This window comes from Elephas maximus, chromosome X (genome assembly GCF_024166365.1).
Source record: "Elephas maximus indicus isolate mEleMax1 chromosome X, mEleMax1 primary haplotype, whole genome shotgun sequence".
NCBI classification, from domain to species: domain Eukaryota; kingdom Metazoa; phylum Chordata; class Mammalia; order Proboscidea; family Elephantidae; genus Elephas; species Elephas maximus.
Genome location: NC_064846.1, coordinates 112,414,730 through 112,434,238, shown reverse-complemented (window position 1 = coordinate 112,434,238; position 19,509 = coordinate 112,414,730). Strand labels below are relative to the sequence as shown.

The window sequence follows — 19,509 nt, the reverse complement described above, 5'->3', positions numbered from 1 at the left end:
GCAATTAGGCTAGAGAAAGAAATAAAGGGCATCCGGATGGGCAAGGAGGAAGTAAAATTATCTCTATTTGCAGATGACATAATCTTATACACAGAAAACTCTAAGGAATCCTCCAGAAAACTACTGAAACTAATAGAAGAGTTTGGCAGAGTCTCAGGTTATAAGATAAAAATACAAAAATCACTTGGATTCCTCTACATCAACAAAAAGAACATCGAAGAGGAAATCACCAAATCAATACCATTCACAGTAGCCCCCAAGAAGATAAAATACTTAGGAATAAATCTTACCAAGGATGTAAAAGACCTATACAAAGAAAACTACAAAGCTCTACTACAAGAAATTCAAAAGGACATACTTAAGTGGAAAAACATACCTTGCTCATGGATAGGAAGACAACATAGTAAAAATGTCCATTCTACCAAAAGCCATCTATACATACAATGCACTTCCGATCCAAATTCCAATGTCATTTTTTAAGGTGATAGAGAAACAAATCACCAACTTCATATGGAAGGGAAAGAAGCCTCGGAAAAGCAAAGCATTACTGAAAAAGAAGAAGAAAGTGGGAGGCCTCACTCTACCTGATTTCAGAACCTATTATACAGCCACAGTAGTCAAAACAGCCTGGTATTGGTACAGCAACAGGCACATAGACCAGTGGAACAGAATTGAGAACCCAGATATAAATCCATCCACGTATGAGCAGCTGATATTTGACAAAGGCCCAGTGTCAGTTAATTGGGGAAAAGATAGTCTTTTTAACAAATGGTGCTGGCATAACTGGATATCCATTGGCAAAAAAATGAAACAGGACCCATACCTCACACCATGCACAAAAACTAACTCCAAGTGGATCAAAGACCTAAACATAAAGACTAAAACGATAAAGATCATGGAAGAAAAAATAGGGACAACCTTAGGAGCCCTAATACAAGGCATAAACAGAATACAAAACATTACCAAAAATGATGAAGAGAAACCAGATAACTGGGAGCTCCTAAAAATCAAACACCTATGCTCATCTAAAGACTTCGCCAAAAGAGTAAAAAGACCACCTACAGATTGGGAAAGAATTTTCAGCTATGACATCTCCAACCAGCGCCTGATCTCTAAAATCTATATGATTCTGTCAAAACTCAACCACAGAAAGACAAACAACCCAATCAAGAAGTGGGCAAAGGATATGAACACACACTTCACTAAAGAAGATATTCAGGCAGCTAACAGATACATGAGAAAATGCTCTCGATCATTAGCCATTAGACAAATGCAAATTAAAACTACGATGAGATTCCATCTCACTCCAACAAGGCTGGCATTAATCGAAAAAATACAAAATAATAAATGTTGGAGAGGCTGCACAGAGATTGGAACTCTTATACACTGCTGGTGGGAATGTCCAATGGTACAACCACTTTGGAAATCTATCTGGCGTTATCTTAAACAGTTAGAAATAGAACTACCATACAACTCAGAAATCCCACTCCTCGGAATACACCCTAGAGAAACAAGAGCCTTCACACAAACAGATATATGCACACCCATGTTTATTGCAGCTCTGTTTACAATAGCAAAAAGCTGGAAGCAACCAAGGTGTCCATCAACGGATGAATGGGTAAATAAATTGTGGTATATTCACACAATGGAATACTACGCATCGATAAAGAACAGTGACGAATCTGTGAAACATTTCATAACATGGAGGAACCTGGAAGGCATTATGCTGAGCGAAATCAGTCAGAGGCAAAAGGACAAATATTGTATAACATCACTATTATAAGATCTTGAGAAATAGTATAAACTGAGAAGAACACATACTTTTGTGTTTATGGGGGGGGAGGAAGGGAGGGAGAGGGTTTTTTACTGATTAATTAGTAGATAAGAACTGCTTTACGTGAAGGGAAGGACAATACTCAATACATGGAAGGTCAGCTCAATTGGACTGGACCAAAAACAAAGAAGTTTCTGGGATAAAATGAATGCTTCAAAGGTCAGCGGAGCAAGGGCGGGGGTTTGGGAACCATGGTTTAAAGGGACTTCTAAGTCAATGGGCAAAATAATTCTATTATGAAAACATTCTCCATCCCACTTTGAAGAGTGGCGTCTGGGGTCTTAAACGCTAGCAAGCAGCCATCTAAGATACAAAAATTGGTCCCAACCCACCTGGATCAAAGGATAATGAAGAACACCAAGGACACATGGTGGTTACGAGCCAAGAGACAGAAAGGGCCACATGAACCAGCGACTACATCATCCTGAGACTAGAAGAACCATATGGTGCCCGGCTACAACCGATGATTGCCCTGACAGGGAACACAACAGAGAACCCCTGAGGGAGCAGGAGAGCAGTGGAATGCAGACCCCAAATTCTCATAACAAGACCATACTTAATGGTCTGACTGAGACTGGAGGGCCCCCAGTGGTCACAGCCCCCAGACCTTCTGTTGGCCTAGGACAGGAACCATTCCCAAAGCCAACTCTTCAGACATGGATTGGACTGGACAATGAGTTGGAGAGGGATGCTGGTGAGGAGTGAGCTTCTTGGATCAGGTGGACACTTGAGACTATGTTGGCATCTCCTGCCTGGAGGGGAGATGAGAGGGTGGAGGGGGTTAGAAGCTGGCGAAAAGGACACGAAAATAGAGAGTGGAGGGAGAGAGCAGGCTGTCTTATTAGGGGGAGAGTAATAGGGATTGTGTAGCAAGGTGTATATGGGTTTTTGTGTGAGAGACTGACTTGATTTGTAAACTTTCACTTAAAGCACAATAAAAATTATTATTTTTTTTAAATTCTGCATCCCACTTTGAACTGTGGTGTCTGGGATCTTAAAAGCTAGCAAGCGACCATATAGGATGTATCAATGAGTCTCAACCCACCTGGATCAACCGAGAATGAAGAACACCAAGCTCAGAGGTAATTTACGAGCCCAAGAGACAGACAGGGTTACATGAACTAGAGGCTACATCCTGAGACCAGAAGAACTAATTGGTGCCCAGCCACAACGGATGACTGCCCTGACGGAGAACACAACAGAGAACCCCTGAGGGAGCAGGAGAACAGTGGGATTTAGATCCGAAATTCTCATAAAAAGACCAGATTTAATGGTCTAACTGACACTAGAAAGACTTCGGCGGTCAGGGTCCCCAAACCTTCTGTTGGCCCAGGACAGGAACCATTCCCGAACCCAACTTGTCAGACGTGGATTGGACTGGACAATGTGTTGGAGAGAGATGCTGATGAGGATTGAGCTACTTGCACCATGTGGACACTTGAGACTATGTTGACATCTCCTTTCTGGAGGGTAGGTGGGAGGGTAGAGGGGTCATAAACTGACAAAATGGTCATGAAAGGAGAGCCTGGAAGGAGGGAGCGGGCTGACTCATTAGGGGGATAGTAAAAGGGAGTATGTAGTAAGGTGTATATAAGTTTATATGTGAGAAACTGACTTGATTTGTAAACTTTCACTTAAAGCACTATAAAAATTATTTAAAAAAAAAAACAAAAACACCAGACTTAATGGTCTGACTGAGACTGGAGAAACCCCCGAAACCAGGACCCCAGATGCTATGCTAACCCAGAACTAAAACCATTCCTGAAGACCACTCTTCAGACAAAGATTAGACTGGACAGTAAAACATAAAATAATACTCATGAAGAGTGTGGTTCTTAGTTCAAGCAGATACAGGAGACCAAAGGGGCGGCTCCTATCTGGAGGCAGGATGAGAAGGCAGGAAGGCACAATAGCTGGCTGGATAAAATAAAAAAATTATTTTATGGACACAGGAAACTCAGGGTGGAAAGTTGGAGTGTGCTGTCGCATTGTAGGGACTGCAACTAGTGTCACAGGACAATATGTGTATAAAATTTTTTGTGAAAGATTAACTTGAGCAGTAAACTTTCACCTAAAGTACAATTTAAAAAAAGAAAAAAAAAAGACTATCTTTTCCCCACTTAAATTTTTTTGTGCCTTTTTCAAATATCATCTGCTCATATGTGGATGAATTTATGTCTTGATTTTCAGTTCTGTTCCATTGTTCTATGTATCTGTACTTGTACCAGTACCAGGCTGTTTTGAGTACCGTGGCGGTATAATAGGTTCTAAAATCAGGTAGAGTGAGACCTCCCACTTTGTTCTTCTTTTTCAGTAATACTTTACTTATCCGGGGCTTCTTTCCCTTCCATATGAAGTTGGTGATTTGTTTCTCTATCTCATTAAAGACTGTCGTTGGAATTTGGATTGGAATTGCATTAAATCTGTACATCACTTTTGGTAGAATAGACATTTTTATAATGTTAAGTCTTCCTATCCATGAGGAGGGTATGTTCTTCCACTTATGTAAGTCTCTTTTGGTTTCTTGCAGAAGTGTACTGTAGTTTTCTTTGTAGAAGTCTTTTACATCTCTGGTAAGATTTATTCCTAAGTATTTTATCTTCTTGGGGGCTACTGTAAATGGCATTGATTTGGTGATTTCCTCTCCAATGTTCTTTTTGTTGGTGTAGAGGAATCCAACCGATTTTTGTATGTTTATGTTATATCCCGATACTCTGCTGAACTCTTCTATTACTTTCAGTAGTTTTCTGGAGGATTCCTTAGGGTGTTCTGTGTATAAGATCATGTCATCTGCAAATACAGATACTTTGACTTCTTCCTTGCCAATCTGGATGCCCTTTATTTCTTTATCTAGCCTAATTGCTCTGGCTAGGACTTCCAGCACAATGTTGAATCAGAGTGGTGATAAACGGCATCCTTCTCTGGTTCCCAATCTCAGTGGGAATGCTTTCAAGCTCTCTCCTTTTAGGGTGATGTTGGCTGTTGGCTTTGTATTTTTTTTTTTTTATAAATGCCCTTTATTATGTTGAGAAATTTTCCTTCTATTCCTATTTTGCTGAGAGTTTTTATCATGAATGAGTGTTGAACTTTGTCAAATGCGCTTTCTGGATCAATTGATAAAATTACGTGATTCTTGTCCTTTGTTTTATTTACATGAGGGATTACGTTAATTGTTTTTCTAATGTTGAACCATCCCTGCACACCTGGTATGAATCCCACTTGGTCACAGTGAATTATTTTTTTGATATGTTGTTGAATTCTAATGGCTAGAACTTTGTTGAGGATTTTCGCATCTGCATTCATGAGGGATATAGGTCTATGATTTTCTTTTCTTGTGGTGTCTTTACCTGGTTTTGGTATCAGGGATATGCTGGCTTCATAGAATGAGTTGGGTTGTAATCCATTCTTTTCTATGCTTTGAAATACCTTTAGTAGTAGTGGTGTTAACTCTTCTCTGAAAGTTTGGTAGAACTCTGCAGTGAAGCCGTTCAGGCCAGGGCTTTCTTTTGTTGGGAGTTTTTTGATTACCTTTTCAATCTCTTCGTTTTTATGGGTCTATTTAGTTGTTCTACCTCTGTTTGTGTTAGTTTAGGTAGGTAGTGTGTTTCTAGGAATTCATCCATTTCTTCTAGGTTTTCAAATTTGTTTGAGTATAGTTTTTCCTAGTAATCTGATATGATTCTTTTAATTTCAGTTGGGCCTGTTGTAATATCACCCATCTCATTTCTTAATTGGGTTATTTGCTTCGTCTCCTGTTTTCCTTTTGTAAGTTTGGCCAATGGTTTATGAATTTCGTAGAGTTTTTCAAAAAAACCAGCTTTTGGTATTGTTAATTCTTTCAATTATTCTTCTGTTTTCTATTTCATTTAGTTCAGCTCTAATTTTTATTATTTGTTTTCTTCTGGTTCCTGTGGGTTTCTTTTGTTGCTCTCTTTATCTTTGTTCAAGTTGTAGGAATGGTTCTTTGATTTTAGCCCTTTCTTCTTTTTGGATGTGTGCATTTATTGATATAAATTGACCTCTGAGCACTGCTTTTGCTGTGTCCCAAAGGTTCTGATAGGAAGTGTTTTCATTCTCATTGGATTCTATGAATTTGTTTAGTCCATCCTTAATGTCTTCTATAAACCAGTCTCTTTTGAGCAGGGTATTGTTCAGTTTCCAAGTATTTGATTTTTTTTCCCTGATTTTCCTGTTATTGATTATGGCTTTGTGGTCAGAGAGGATGCTTTGTTATATTTCGATGTTTTGGATTCTGCTAAGGCTTGCTTTATGACCTAATATGTGGTCTATTCTAGAGAATGATCCATGTGCACTAGAAAAGAAAGTATAGTTGGTTGCTGTTGCATGGAGTGTTCTGTATATGTCCACGAGGTCAAGCTGGTTGATTGTGGCATTTAGATTTTCCATGTCTTTATTGAGCTTCTTTCTGGGTTGCCCAGTTCTTTACCAAAAGTGGTGTGTTGAAGTCTCCTACTATTATTGTGGAGCTGTCTATCTGACTTTTCGATGCTGATAGTGTTTGTTTTATGTATCTTGCAGCCCTGTCATTGGGTGCATAAATATTTAATATGGTTATATCTTCTTGGTGTATCGTCCCTTTAATCATTATATAGTGTCCTTCCTTATCTTTTCTGATGGATTTAACTTTAAAGTCTATTTTGTCAGAAATTAATATTGCCACTCCTGCTCTTTTTTTGATTGTTGTTTGCTTCATATATTTTTTCCATCCTTTGAGTTTTAGTTTGTTTGTGTCTCTAAGTCTAAGGTGTGTCTCTTATAGGCAGCATATAGACGGATTTTGTTTTTTAATCCATTCTGCCACTCTCTGTCTCTTTATTGGTGCATTTAGTCCATTTACATTCAGGGTAACTATGGATAGGTATGAACTTAGTGCTATCATTTTGATGTCTTTTTTTGTGTGTTCACAGCTTCTTTTTCCCACTTGATTTTATGTGCTGAGTAGATTTTCTTTGTATATTGTCCTTTCCTCATATTTGTTGTTGTTGATTTTGTTTCTGCTGAGTCTGTATTTTTCCCTCGTATTTTATTTTGATGAGTAGGATAGTTTGTTTCCTTTGTGGTTACCTTATTATTTATCCCTATTTTTCTAAATTTATAACTAACTTTCATTTCTTTGTATCTCCGTATCTTCCTCTCCTTATGGAAGGTGTATGATTACATTTCTTAGTCCCTCTTTATTATTCTAATGTTTTCTTCTTTTATATAATAACATCGCTGTTACCCTGTGTTGGGCTTTTTTTTTTTTTTCCCTGTCTGGGTTGACTTCTGGTTGCTCTGTCCAGTGTTATAGCCTTGGGTTGATACCTGATATTATTGATTTTCTAACCAAAGAACTCCCTTTAGTATTTCTTGTACTTTGGGTTTGGTTTTTACAAAATCCCTCAAATTGTGTTCACCTGGAAATGTCTTAATTTCACCTTCATATTTAAGAGATAGTTTTGATGGATATATGATTCTTCGCAGGCAATTTTTTTCCTTCATTTTTTTAAATATGTCATCCCTTTGCCTTCTTGCCTGCATGGTTTCTACTGAGTGGTCCGAGCTTGTTCTTATAGGCTCTCCCTTGTAGGTGACTTTTCTTTTATTCCTTGCTGCTCTTATAATTGTCTCTTTATTGTTGGTTTTGGCAAGCTTGATAATAACATGTCTTGGTGACTTTCTTTTAAGATCTACCTTATGTGGAGTTCGATGAGCATCGTGGGTAGATATCTTCTCATCTTTCACAATATCAGGGAAGTTTTCTGCCAACAAATCCTCAACAATTTTCTCTGTATTTTCTGTTATCCTTCCCTGTTCTGGTACTTCAATCACTCGTAGAATATTTTTCTTGGTAGAGTCCCACACGATTCTTAAGGTTTCTTCATTTTTTAAAATTTTTTTATCTGATTTTTCTTCAAATATATTAGTGAGAGTGATTTATCTTCGAGCTCAGATATTCTAGCTTCTAATTGCTTAATTCTGCTCCTCTGACTTTCTATTGAGTTATCTAATTCTGTAATTTTATTATTAATCTTCTGAATTTCTGATTGCTGTCTATGGATTTTTCCAGCTTATTAAACTTTTCATTATGTTCCTGAATAATCTTTCTGATTTCTTCAGTTCCTTTATCTGTGTGTTCCTTGGCTTGTTCTGCATATTGCCTCATTTCCTTCCTGAGGTCTTGAAGGGTTCTGCATATTAAAGTTTTGTATTCTGCATCTGGTAATTCCAGGAATGTACTTTCATCCGAAAGATCCCTGGATTCTCTGTTTTGAGAGCCTGTTGTGATGATCATGGCCGGTTTCTTTATGTGACTGGATATCGCCTGTTGTCTCCGAGCCATCTATAAATTATTGTATTAGTTTATGCTTGCTTACTGTGTCGTAGCTGTTTGCTTTGTTTTCTTTTGCTATACGCATATGGGTTGCTTGAGTGAGCTAGCTTGATTATTTCACCTTTGGAGCTCTGGTGTCCTGTACCCTGTTGGCTAGAGCTTTTATCAGGTATATCAGTCTAGGAGTCCACTCAGTTTTCTTGTGTGAATTCAGCTTAGGTTTCCAGGTAGCTGATATCAAGTGTGTGGTACAGGCTCTGTCCTACAGTCTTAGAGGGGCAGGGGTGATTGGCATATATACCCATATCTGATTTCAGCAGGAGTTCACGCTCTGAACAAGGCAGGGGGCTGAGAACCGAACCCCATGTGTCTCTGAGGAAAACGCGTCTCTGTTCCCTAGAGCATGCTGCTTGGTGGGCTCTGCAGAGGGACCATGGGTACCCAAAATTTTTGTTGTAAGGACTGGGAGGTACAAGTTATCCCTGGACCCCTGCCGCGGGTGGTTGGGCGACCCAAGTGGAGCCACCAGTCCTTTGGTCCCTGTTGTGGGCAGGTGAGGACCTTGTTTAATAGGCAACAGAATGTCAAACGCCAAACACCTCCACCTGTCCATGGCACAGCTGAAATGGTTGGAGTTTGCCAACAAGGGCCTATTCTCCTGAAATAGGCCCACACAGGTCCATGCAGAAGGGAAAGTTGCTCAAGGTCCACAGACGGTTTATGCCTGGACTGGAGCCGCTTCTGTCCTGAGCTCTCCTGGTTAATGGAGCTAGCAAATTATCTTTCCCCCCAAGTTGCAAATTTTTTCCTTCCCTGAGGCCGGGAGGACGGCTCCAGGTGCTCACCAGGGTCTATTTCAGGCCTAGGGTTTCAGCTGGTAAAGGTGGCTTGGGGGTGGTGGGGAGCAGCATGGTAAAATATACGCAAGTACTTACCTTTTGCCAAGAGCGCTGTTCTCCTCAGGTTCCGGAGGTGTGAAAGGGCTGTGTGGGTGGCTGCTTCCCCGTGAGGAAACTGCAGCCAAACGCTAGGACCAGCCCACTGCTGCAGCTCCAGGAATGGTGCCTGAGGGCTCCCTGCGATTCAGGTCCAGCAACTCCTCTCCGCTTCTGAATGGTCTCTTCCTTCCCCTGCTCCTCAGTGCATTGTCTATGCTTGCCTTTGATGCTCAGGGCTCCCAGCTTGTCACAGATATATTCGTTTGACTTGTTTTTTCAGGTCTTTGTTGTAAAGAGGGCTTGACGGAAGCGTCTGTCTATTCCGCCATCTTGGCTCTGCCTCCCAGAAGTTTTTTTAATAGATTTTATTTTGCCAATTGACTTAGATGACCCCTGAAGCCATAGTACCCAAACACCTGCCCCTGCTTTGCTGACCTTCAAAGCATTCAGTTTTTTAAGGAAACTTCTCTGCTTTTTGCCAAGTCCAGTTGTGCTGACCTCCCCTTTATTGAGTGTTATCTTCCCTTCACCTAATGTAGTTCTTATCTAATAGCTAATCAGTAAATAGCCCTCTCCCACCCTTCTTCCCTCCCTCCCCCCTCTCATAACCACAAAAGAATGTGTTCTTCTCAGTTTAAACTGTTTCTCAAGATTTTATAATAGTGGTCTTATACAATATTTGTCCTTTTGCAACTGACTAACTTCACTCAGCATAATGCCTTCCAGGCTCCTCCATATCATGAAATGTTTCACAGATTCATCACTGTTCTTTATCAATGCATAGTATTCCATTTCATGAATATACCATAATTTATTTATCCATTCATCTATTGATGGCCACCTTGGTTGCGTCCATCTTTTTGCTATTGTAAAGAGTGCTGCAATAAACATGGGTGTGCATGTGTCTGTTCGTGTAAAGGCTTTTATTTCTCTAGGATATATTCCGAGGAGTGGAACTGCTGGGTCATACGGTAGTTCTGTTTCTAGCTTTTTAAGGAAATGCCAGATCGATTTCCAAAGTGGTTGTACCATTTGACGTTCCCACCAGCAGTGTATAAGTGCTCCAATCTCTCCACAGCCTCTCCAGCATTTCCTCATGTATGTGTTAGCCGCCTGAATGTCTTCTTTAGTGAAGTGCCTGTTCATATCCCTTGCCCAATTTTTAATTGGGTTGTTTGTCTTTTTCTGGTTGAGTTTTAGCAGAATCATATACATTTTAGAGATCAGGCGCTGTTCGCAGATGTCATAGCTGAAAATTTTTTCCCAGTCTGTCGGTGGTCTTTTGACTGTTTTGGTGAAGTCTTTAGATGAGCATAGGTGTTCGATTTTTAGGAGCTCCCAGTTATCTGGTTTCTCTTCATCATTTTTACTAATGTTTTGTAATGTTTATGCCTTGTATTAGCACACCTATTTTTTCTTCCATAATCATTATTGTTTTAGACTTTATGTTTAGACCTTTGACCCATTTGGAGTTAGTTTTTGTGCATGGTGTGAAGTACGGGTTCTGTTTCATTTCTTTGCAGGTGGATATCCAGTGATGCCAGCACCATTTGTAAAAAAGACTATCTTTTCCCCAATTAACTGACACTGGGCCTTTGTCAATTATCACCTGCTCATATGTGGATGGATTTATATCTGGGTTCTCAATTCTGTTCCATTGATCTATGTGTCTGTTGTTGTACCAGTACCAGGCTGTTTTGACTACTGTGGCTGTATAATATGTTCTAAAATCAGGTAGAGTGAGGCCTCCCACTTTCTTCTTCTTTTTCAGTAATGCTTTACTTATCCAGGGCTTCTTTCCCTTCCATATGAAGTTGGTGATTTGTTTCTCCATCACATTAAAAAATATCATTGGAATTTGGATCGGAAGTGCATTGTATATATAGATGGCTTTCCTATGCACGAGCAAGGTAGGCTTTTCCATTATGTAGGTCCCTTTTAGTTTTTTGCAGTAGTACTTTGTATTTTTCTTTGTATGGGTCTTTTACATCTTTGGTAAGATTTATTCCTAAGTATTTTATCTTCTTGGGGGTTACTGTGAATGGTATTCATTTGGTGATTTCCTCTTTAATGTTCTTTTTTTTGATGTAGAGGAATCCAACTGATTTTTGTGTGTTTATCTTGTAACCTGAAACTCTGCTGAACTATTAGTTTCAGTAGTTTTCTTAAGGATTCCTTAGGGTTTTTTGTGTATAAGATCATGTCGTCTGCAAATAGAGGTAATTTTACTTCTTCCTTGCCAATCCGGATGCCCTTTATTTTTTTCTGTACCTAATTGCTCTGGTTAGGACCTGCAGTACAATGTTGAATAAGAGCGGTGATAAAGGGCATCCTTGTCTGGTTCCCGTTCTCAAGGGAAATGCTTTCAGGCTCTCTCCATTTAGGATGGTGTTGGCTATTGGCTTTGTATAAATGCCCTTTATTATGTTGAGGAATTTTCCTTCTATTCCTATCTTGCTGAGAGTTTTTATCCTAAAAGGGTGTTGGACTTTGTCAAATGCCTTTTCTGCATCAATTGATAAGATCATGTGGTTTTTGTCTTGTTTCGTTGATATGATGGATTACATTAATTGTTTTTCTAATATTGGACCAAGTTTGCATACCTGGTATAAATCCCACTTGGTCATGGCGAATTATTTTTTGGATATGTTTTTGAATTCAATTGGCTAGAATTTTGTTGAGGAATTTTGCATCTAAGTTCATGAGGGATATAGCTCTGTAGTTTTCTTTTTTAGTGGTGTCTTTACCTGGTTTTGGTATCAGGAATATGGTGGCTTCATAGAATGAGTTTGGTAGTATTCCATCCTTTTCTATGCTTTGAAATACCTTTAGTAGTAGTGGTGTTAACTCTTCTCTGAAAGTTTGGTAGAACTCTGCAGTGAAGCCAAGGCTTTCTTGTTGTTGTTTTTGGGAGTTTTTTGATTACCTTGTCAATCTCTTTTTTTGTTTTGGGTCTATTTAGTTGTTCTACTTCTGATTGTATTAGTTTAGGTAGGTAGTGTGTTTCTAGGAATTCATCCATTTCTTCTAGGTTTGCAAATTTGTTAGAGTACAATTTTTCCTAGTAATCTGATATGATTCTTTTAATTTCAGTTGGTTCTGTCCTGATATGGCCCATCTGATTTCTTATTTGGGTTAGTTGTTTCCTTTCCTGTATTTTTTCACTCAGTCTGGCCAAAGGTTTATCAGTTTTTTCAGAGAACCAGCTTTTGGCTTTGTTAATTCTTTCAATTGTTTTTCTGTTCTCTAATTCATTTAGTTCAGCTCTAATTTTTATTATTTGTTTTCTTCTGGTGCCTGACAGATTCTTCTGTTGCTCACTTTCTATTTGTTCAAGTTGTAGGGATAGTTCTCTGATTTTGTCCCTTCTTTATGTATGTGTGCATTTATCGAAATAAATTAACCGCTGAGCACTGCTTTCGCTCTGTCCCAGAGGTTTTTATGGGAAGTGTTTTCAGTCTCTTTGCATTCTATGAATTTCTTTATTCCCTCCTTAATGTAGTCCATAACCCACTCTTTTTAGGGCAGGGTATTGTTCAGTTTCCAAGTATTTGATTTATTTTCCCTGATTTTTCTGTTATTGATTTCCACTTTTATGGCCTTATGGTCTGAGAAGATGCTTTGTAACATTTCTATGTTTTGGATTCTGCACAGGTTCGTTTTATGACCTAATATGTGGTCTATTCTAGAGAATGTTCCATGTCCACTAGAAAAAACAGTACACTTTGCAGCTGTTGGATGGAGTGTTCTGTATATGTCTATGAGGTCAAGTTGGTTGATTGTAGCAATTAGATCTTCTATGTCTATATTGAACTTCTTACTGGAAGTCCTATCCTTCTCTGAAAGTGGTGTGTTGAAGTCTCCTACTGTAATTGTGGAGGTGTCTATCTCACTCTTCAATTCTGTTAAAGTTTGTTTTATGTATCTTGCAGCCCTGTCATTGGGTGCATAAATATTTAATATGGTTATATCTTCCTGGTAAATTGTCCCTTTCATCATTATGTAGTGTCCTTCTTTATCCTCGGTGGTGGATTTAACTTTAAAGTCTATTTTGTCAGAAATTAATATTGCCACTCCTGCTCTTTTTTTGATTGTTGTTTGCTTCATATATTTTTTTCCATCCTTTGAGTTTTAGTTTGTTTGGATCTCTAAGTCTAAGGTGTGTCTCTTGTAGGCAGCATATAGATGGATTGTGTTTTTTATCCAGTCTGAGACCCTCTGTCTCTTTATTGGTGCATTTAGTCCATTTACATCCAGCGTAATTATAGATAAGTATGATTTTAGTGCTGTCATTTTGATGCCTTTTTTTGTGTGTTGTTGACAATTTCATTTTTCCACTTACTGTTTTTGTGCTGAGAAGTTTTTCTTTGTAAATTGTGTGTTCCTCCTTTTCATAGTAGTTGAATTTATTTTGCTGAGTCGTTAGTTTTTCTTGGTTTTTATTTTGAGGTATGGAATTGTTAGACCTCTTTGTGGTAACCTTAATATTCACCCCTATTTTTCTGAGTAAAAACCTAACTTGTATTGCCCTATATCACCTTGGTTTCCTCTCCATATGGAAGGTCTATGCCTCCTGTATTTAGTCCCTCTTTTTTGATTATTGTAATCTTTTACATAATGACTTCAATGATTCCCTGTTTTGAGCCTTTTTTCTTTTTTAAATTAGTCTTATTTTGTTTTCGTGATTTCCCTATTTGAGTTGATATCAGGATGTTCTGTTCTGTGACCTTGTGTTGTGTTGGTATCTGATATTATTGATTTTCGGACCAAAGAATCTCCTTTAGTAATTCCTGTAGCTTTTGTTTGGTTTTTGCAAATTCTGTAAGCTTGTGTTTATCTCTAAATGTTTTAATTTCACCTTCATATTTGAGAGAGAGTTTGGCTGGATATATGATTCTTGAGTGGCAATTTTTTTCCATCAGTGCTCTATATATGTCATCCCGTTGCCTTCTTGTCTTCAGGGTTTCTGCAGAGTGGTCTGAACTTATTCTTATTGATTCTCCTCTGTAGGTGACTTTTCATGTATCCCTGGCTGCTTTTAAAATTTTCTCTTTATCTTTGGTTTTGGCAAGTTTGATGCTAATATGCTTTGGTGATTTTCTTTTGGGATCTATCTTGTATGGGGTTTGATGAGCATCTTAGATAGATATCCTTTCACCTTTCGTGATGTCAGGGAAGTTTTCTGCCAACAGACCTGCAACTATTCTCTCTGTATGTTCTGTTATCCCTCCCTGTTCTGGAACTCCAATCACATACAAATTATTCTTGATAGAGTCCCACATGATTCTCAGGGTTTCTTATTTTTTTTTAATTCTTTTATCTGATTTTTCTTCAACTATATTGGTGTCAACTGCCTTATCCTCTAACTTCCCCACTCTGCATTCCAATTCCTCGTTTCTGCTCCTCTGACTTCCTATTGAGTTGTCTAATTCTGTAATTTTATAGTTAATCTTTTGGGTTTCTGAATGCTGTCTCTCTATGGATTCTTGCAGCTTATTAATTTTCCCACTATATTCTTGAATAATCTTTTTGAGTTCTTCAACTGCTTTGTCAGTGTGCTCCTTGACTTTTTCTGTAGATTGCCTTATTTCATTTCCAAGGTCATCTCTGATGTCTTGAAGCATTCTGTATATTAGTTTTTTATATTCTACATCTGGCAATTCCAGGATTGTATCTTCATTTGGGAAAGATTTTGATTCTTTAATTTGGGGATTTGTAGAAGGAATCATGGTCTGCTTCTTTATGTGATTTGATATCGACTCCTGTCTCCAAGCCATCTATAAGATATTGTAATGGTTTCTTTTATATTTGCTCACCTTGTCTTATCGTATTCTTTTGTTTTGTTTCAGTATACCCAGATGGGCTACTAGATTGCGCTATCTTGATTGTTGTAGCCTTTGAATCACTTATGTCCTGTTACCAGCTGGTTTGAGCTGTTACCAGATATATGAGCCTATGAGTCCATTCACTATTCTTGAATAGAATCAGCTTAGGTGTGCTGATTGTGTGTCACCTAGTGTGTGGTGTAGACTGTCACCCATTACTTTAGAGGAGTAGTGGTGATGGTTGTATTCACCAGTTTCTAGTAGGCAGGGGGTCACACTCCAAGGAGGGCAGGATGCTGACAGTCTTCCCCTATGTACCAGTGTGGTAGGAGTGTCTCTATTCCCAGAGCACTTTGGTGAGTGGGCTCTGCTGCTGTACCTTAAGCACCTAATCAATGCTTGTACCTCTAAAGATTGGTAGGCATCATTATCCTCAGACCCCTTTAGCAGGTGGCCAGGTGGTGTGGGTGGAGCTTCAGCCCTCAGTTCCCTGCTGTGGATCAGTGAGGGCTCTCTTTAATAGGTAGAGAGATATCAGACCTCCAAAATTTGTCTTTCCACTGCTTCGCTGAAACAATTACAGTCAGATCTCTATCAGAATTGCCTTCGAGTTATAATAGCCACCTGGTTCCCTGTAGGGATGAAAGCCAGAGACTGTGGATCTCTTTTGCTTGGCTGGAGCTGGTTTTGTACTATTATTCCAGTTTAGGGAAGTCAGGGAAGGATTTTTCTCTCCATAATTGTTAATTGCTTCTTCCCTCAGGCCAGGAGAATGGGTTAGGAAAAAAAAAAGCTGCAGAGCACTTCACTCCCTGGCCCAGAAAATTCCGATGTTAATGAGCTGGCTGGGGCAGGGAGGGGAGGGATCAAATAGATAGGAGAGAGTAGCAAGGCAATATAGACAAAGTTGCTTATCCTGTTTGGTGAAGACTGTTTTATCTGAGATTCCGGAGGGGAGTGTAGCCTGTGTGTGCTGGCTGGGTCGAGATTGCCCCCAAGGGTCAGTCCTGTGTCCGGTGCTTGTGCTGTCTCAGGAAGCCATGATCTGCTCCTCAGCACTTAGTCCAAAGCCCAGTGCCAAGGTTTTCTGACTGGGACGCTGGCTCTAGGCTCCAAAAACAGTCGTTGCTTCCCCGTGGGTTCTCGTTCTCCTGTCAGCTGCGTCAGTGTGCAGCCTGCTTGCGCTGGCTAAGTCTTTGCCGAGGTTACTCTAGGGGGTTAGGGAATAGGGCTGCGTCCCATGCTTGCCCCATCTCAGTAAGCCGCGATCAGCCCAGCCACTCTGGCACCAGGGAACTGCAAGGGCTCAAGGCTGTGGCGGGGGACGCTGGATCCAGCACCAGTCGCTACTTCACCGCACGGCTTTTCATTCCTCTGTCGCTCAGGTCAACTCCTTAGTTCTGTGTTTGATGGCCAGGGTTTCTAGATTGTCATGTATATGATCAATTCACTTGTTTTTCCAAGTCTTTCTTGCAAGAGAGATCTGCCGTAGCATCTACCTGGTCGACTATCTTGGCCCTGCCCCCAAAAAGATAGTCTTTTTAAGAAATGGTGCTGGCATAACTGAATATCCATCTGCAAAAAAATTAAAAAAAGACTTTACCTCACTCCATGCAAAAAAATGAGCTCAAAATGGATCAAAGACCTAAACATAAAATCTAAAATGATAAAGAGTACGGGTGAAAAAATAGGCACAATGTTAGGAGCCCTAATTCATGGCATGAACAGTGTACAAAACATTACTAACAATGCAGAAGAAAAACTAGATAACTGGGAGCTCCTAAAAATCAAACACCTATGCTCATCCAAAGACTTCACCATAAGAGCAAAAAGATTACCTACAGACTGGAGAAAAGTTTTTAGCTATGAACTTTCCAATCAGTGCCTGATCTGTAAAATCTACAAGATACTGTAAAACTCAACTACAAAAAGACAAATGACCCAATTACAAAATGGGCAAAAGTTATGAATAGACATTTCACTAAACAAGACATTCAGGTAGCTAACAGATACATGAGGAAATGCTCACGATCATTAGCCCTTTGAAAAACGCAAATCGAAACTACAATCAGATTTCATCTCACTCCAACAAGGCTGGCATTAATCCAAAAAACACAAAACAATAAATATTGCAGAGGCTGTGGAGAGATTGGAACACATATATACTGCTAGTGGGAATGTCAAATGGTACAACCACTTTGGAAATCGATTTGGCGCTTCCTTAAAAAGCTAGAAATAGAACTACCATATGGTCCAGCAATCCCACTCCTTGGAATATATCCTAGAGAAATAAGAGCCTTTACATGAACAGATATATGCAAACTCATGTACATTGCAGCACTGTTTACAATAGCAAAAAGATGGAAGCAATCAAGGTGCCCATCAACGGGTGAATGGATAAATTATGGTATAGTCACACAATGGAATACTACGCATCGATAAAGAACAATGATGAATCTGTGAAACATTTCATAACATGGAGGAATCTGGAAGGCATTATGCTGAGTGAAATTAGTCAGCAGCAAAAGGACAAATATTGTATAAGACCACTATTATAAGAACTTGAGAAACACTTTAGACTGAGAAGAACACATTCTTTTGTGGTTATGAGAGGGGGGAGGGAGGGAAGATGGGAGGGGGTATTCACTAATTAGATAGTAGATGAGAACTACTTTAGGTGAACGGAAAGGCAGCACACAATACAGGGGAGGTCAGCACAATTGGACTAAACCAAAAGCAAAGAAGTTTCCTGAATAAACTGAATGCTTTGAAGGCCAGCGTAGCAGGGGCAGGGGTCTGGGGACCATGGTTTCAGGGGACATCTAAATCAATTGGCATAATAAAACCTATCAAGAAAACATTCTGCATCCCACTTTGAAGAGTGGCGTCTGGGGTCTTAAACGCTAGCAAGCAGCCATCTAAGATGTATCAATTGGTCTCAACCCACCTGGATCAAAGGAGAATGAAGAACACCAAGGACACTAGGTAATTATGAGCCCAAGAGACAGAAAGGGCCACATAAACCAGAGACTACATCAGTCTGAGACCAGAAGAACTAGATGGTGACCAGCTACAACCGATGTCTGCCTTGAGAGGGAACAAAACAGAGAACCCCTGAGGGAGTGGGAAAGCAGTGGGATGCGGACCCCAAATTCTCATAAAAAGACCAGACTTAATGGTCTGGCTGAGACTAGAAGGACCCCGGTGGTCATGGTCCCCAGACCTTATGTTAGCCCAAGGCAGGAACCACTCCCAAAGCCAACTCTTCAGACAAGTATTGGACTGGACAACGGGTTGGAGAGGGATGCTGGTGAGGAGTGAGCTTCTTGGATCGGTGGACACTTGAGACTTTGTTGGCATCTTCTGCCTGGAGGGGAGATGAGAGGGTTGAGGGGGTTAGAAGCTGGCGAAATGGACATGAAAGAGAGAGTGAAGGGAGCTAGCGGGCTGTCTCATTAGGGGGAGAGCAATTGGGAGTATGTAGCAAGGTTTATATGGGTTTTTGTGTGAGAGACTGATTTGATCTCTAAACTTTCCCTTAAAGCACTGTAAAAATTTTTTTAAAAAAGCACTGCAGGTAAAACTTCCTAAAAATATGTTAAAGTTAAAACATTCAAATATATAAAATAGTAGATAAAATGTTGCATACATGTTGCCATCAAGTCTATTTCAACTCATAGAGGCTCTATAGGACAGAGTAGAACTACCCCATAGGGTTATCCAAGGAGCAGGTGGTGGATTTGAACTGCCGACCTTTTGGTTAGCAGCTGAATGCTTAACCACAGCACCACCAGGGCTCAAAGTTTAGAACTTTTGGGTCCTGACAAATTCACAATTTGGGGAGAAAAGTAAAAAATATTCATTGCTATAGGTAAAAGAAATTCTCAATGGGAAAAAAAGTTACAGAAATTAACTATGTTACTAAATGTACTTGTGGTTTGGGAGAAAAAGTAACAAAACTACCCCTTAATGCTGAAAATATAATTTCTAAAAAGTGGGGGAAAAAAGGAATGACTGTGTATTATTTTTATTTTGAAATTTTCTTTTTAAGAAATGTGTTTTCACCTTCCTGATTTAGAAGTCCCCATTTATGTCCTACAGTGCTTTCATGATTTGCCCCAGCAGGATTCTAAGTGACATCAGGTACAGTGATACCCTTGCAGGTCAGTATATGTGTAATACAAGACAACCAAGTCTTCCTCTAGGAGGCCAGTTGTTGGAGAATCTCTAGGTGCCTACCTGCTATGCCTAGAGATGTTTCCATTATAAAGTAACTCAGGAGACTGCTTCTGGCCTCCCATGTGCTTATTGTGGGTCTCCAGCTAAACCCACTGCCGCTGAGTCAGTTCTGACTCATAGTGACCCTACAGGACAGAGTAGAACTGCCTGGTAGAGTTTTGAAGGAGGACCTGGTGGATTCCAGCTGCTGAAGTTTTGGTTAGCATCCATAGCTCTTAACGATCATGCCACCAGGGTTTCCAGGCCTCCAGCTAAGAAAAAAAAATTTTTTTTAGAGCACAGCAAATACCCTCCATTACAGTGTAAATTGTGAATGGTGACTATGATCTTTTTACATGA

At 39.7% G+C, this 19,509-nt stretch overlaps 1 protein-coding gene across 3 annotated transcripts in view; it reads right to left on the bottom strand.

The window, feature by feature from the left end:
• Window positions 1–19,509, bottom strand: part of LOC126069349 (uncharacterized) — a 92,972-nt gene that overhangs the window by 28,806 nt on the left and 44,657 nt on the right. For 2 of the 3 annotated variants that reach the window (XR_007515913.1, XM_049872639.1), the window contains exon 3: window positions 17,795–18,298. Coding sequence is in view for 2 of the 3 variants with exons in the window: in XM_049872639.1 (XP_049728596.1) it covers window positions 17,962–18,298 (337 nt within the window). In the remaining variant the exon portion in view is untranslated. Of the gene's footprint in view, window positions 1–17,794; window positions 18,299–19,509 lie in introns of those variants that run through there. The other variant, XM_049872640.1, reaches the window with a different exon arrangement.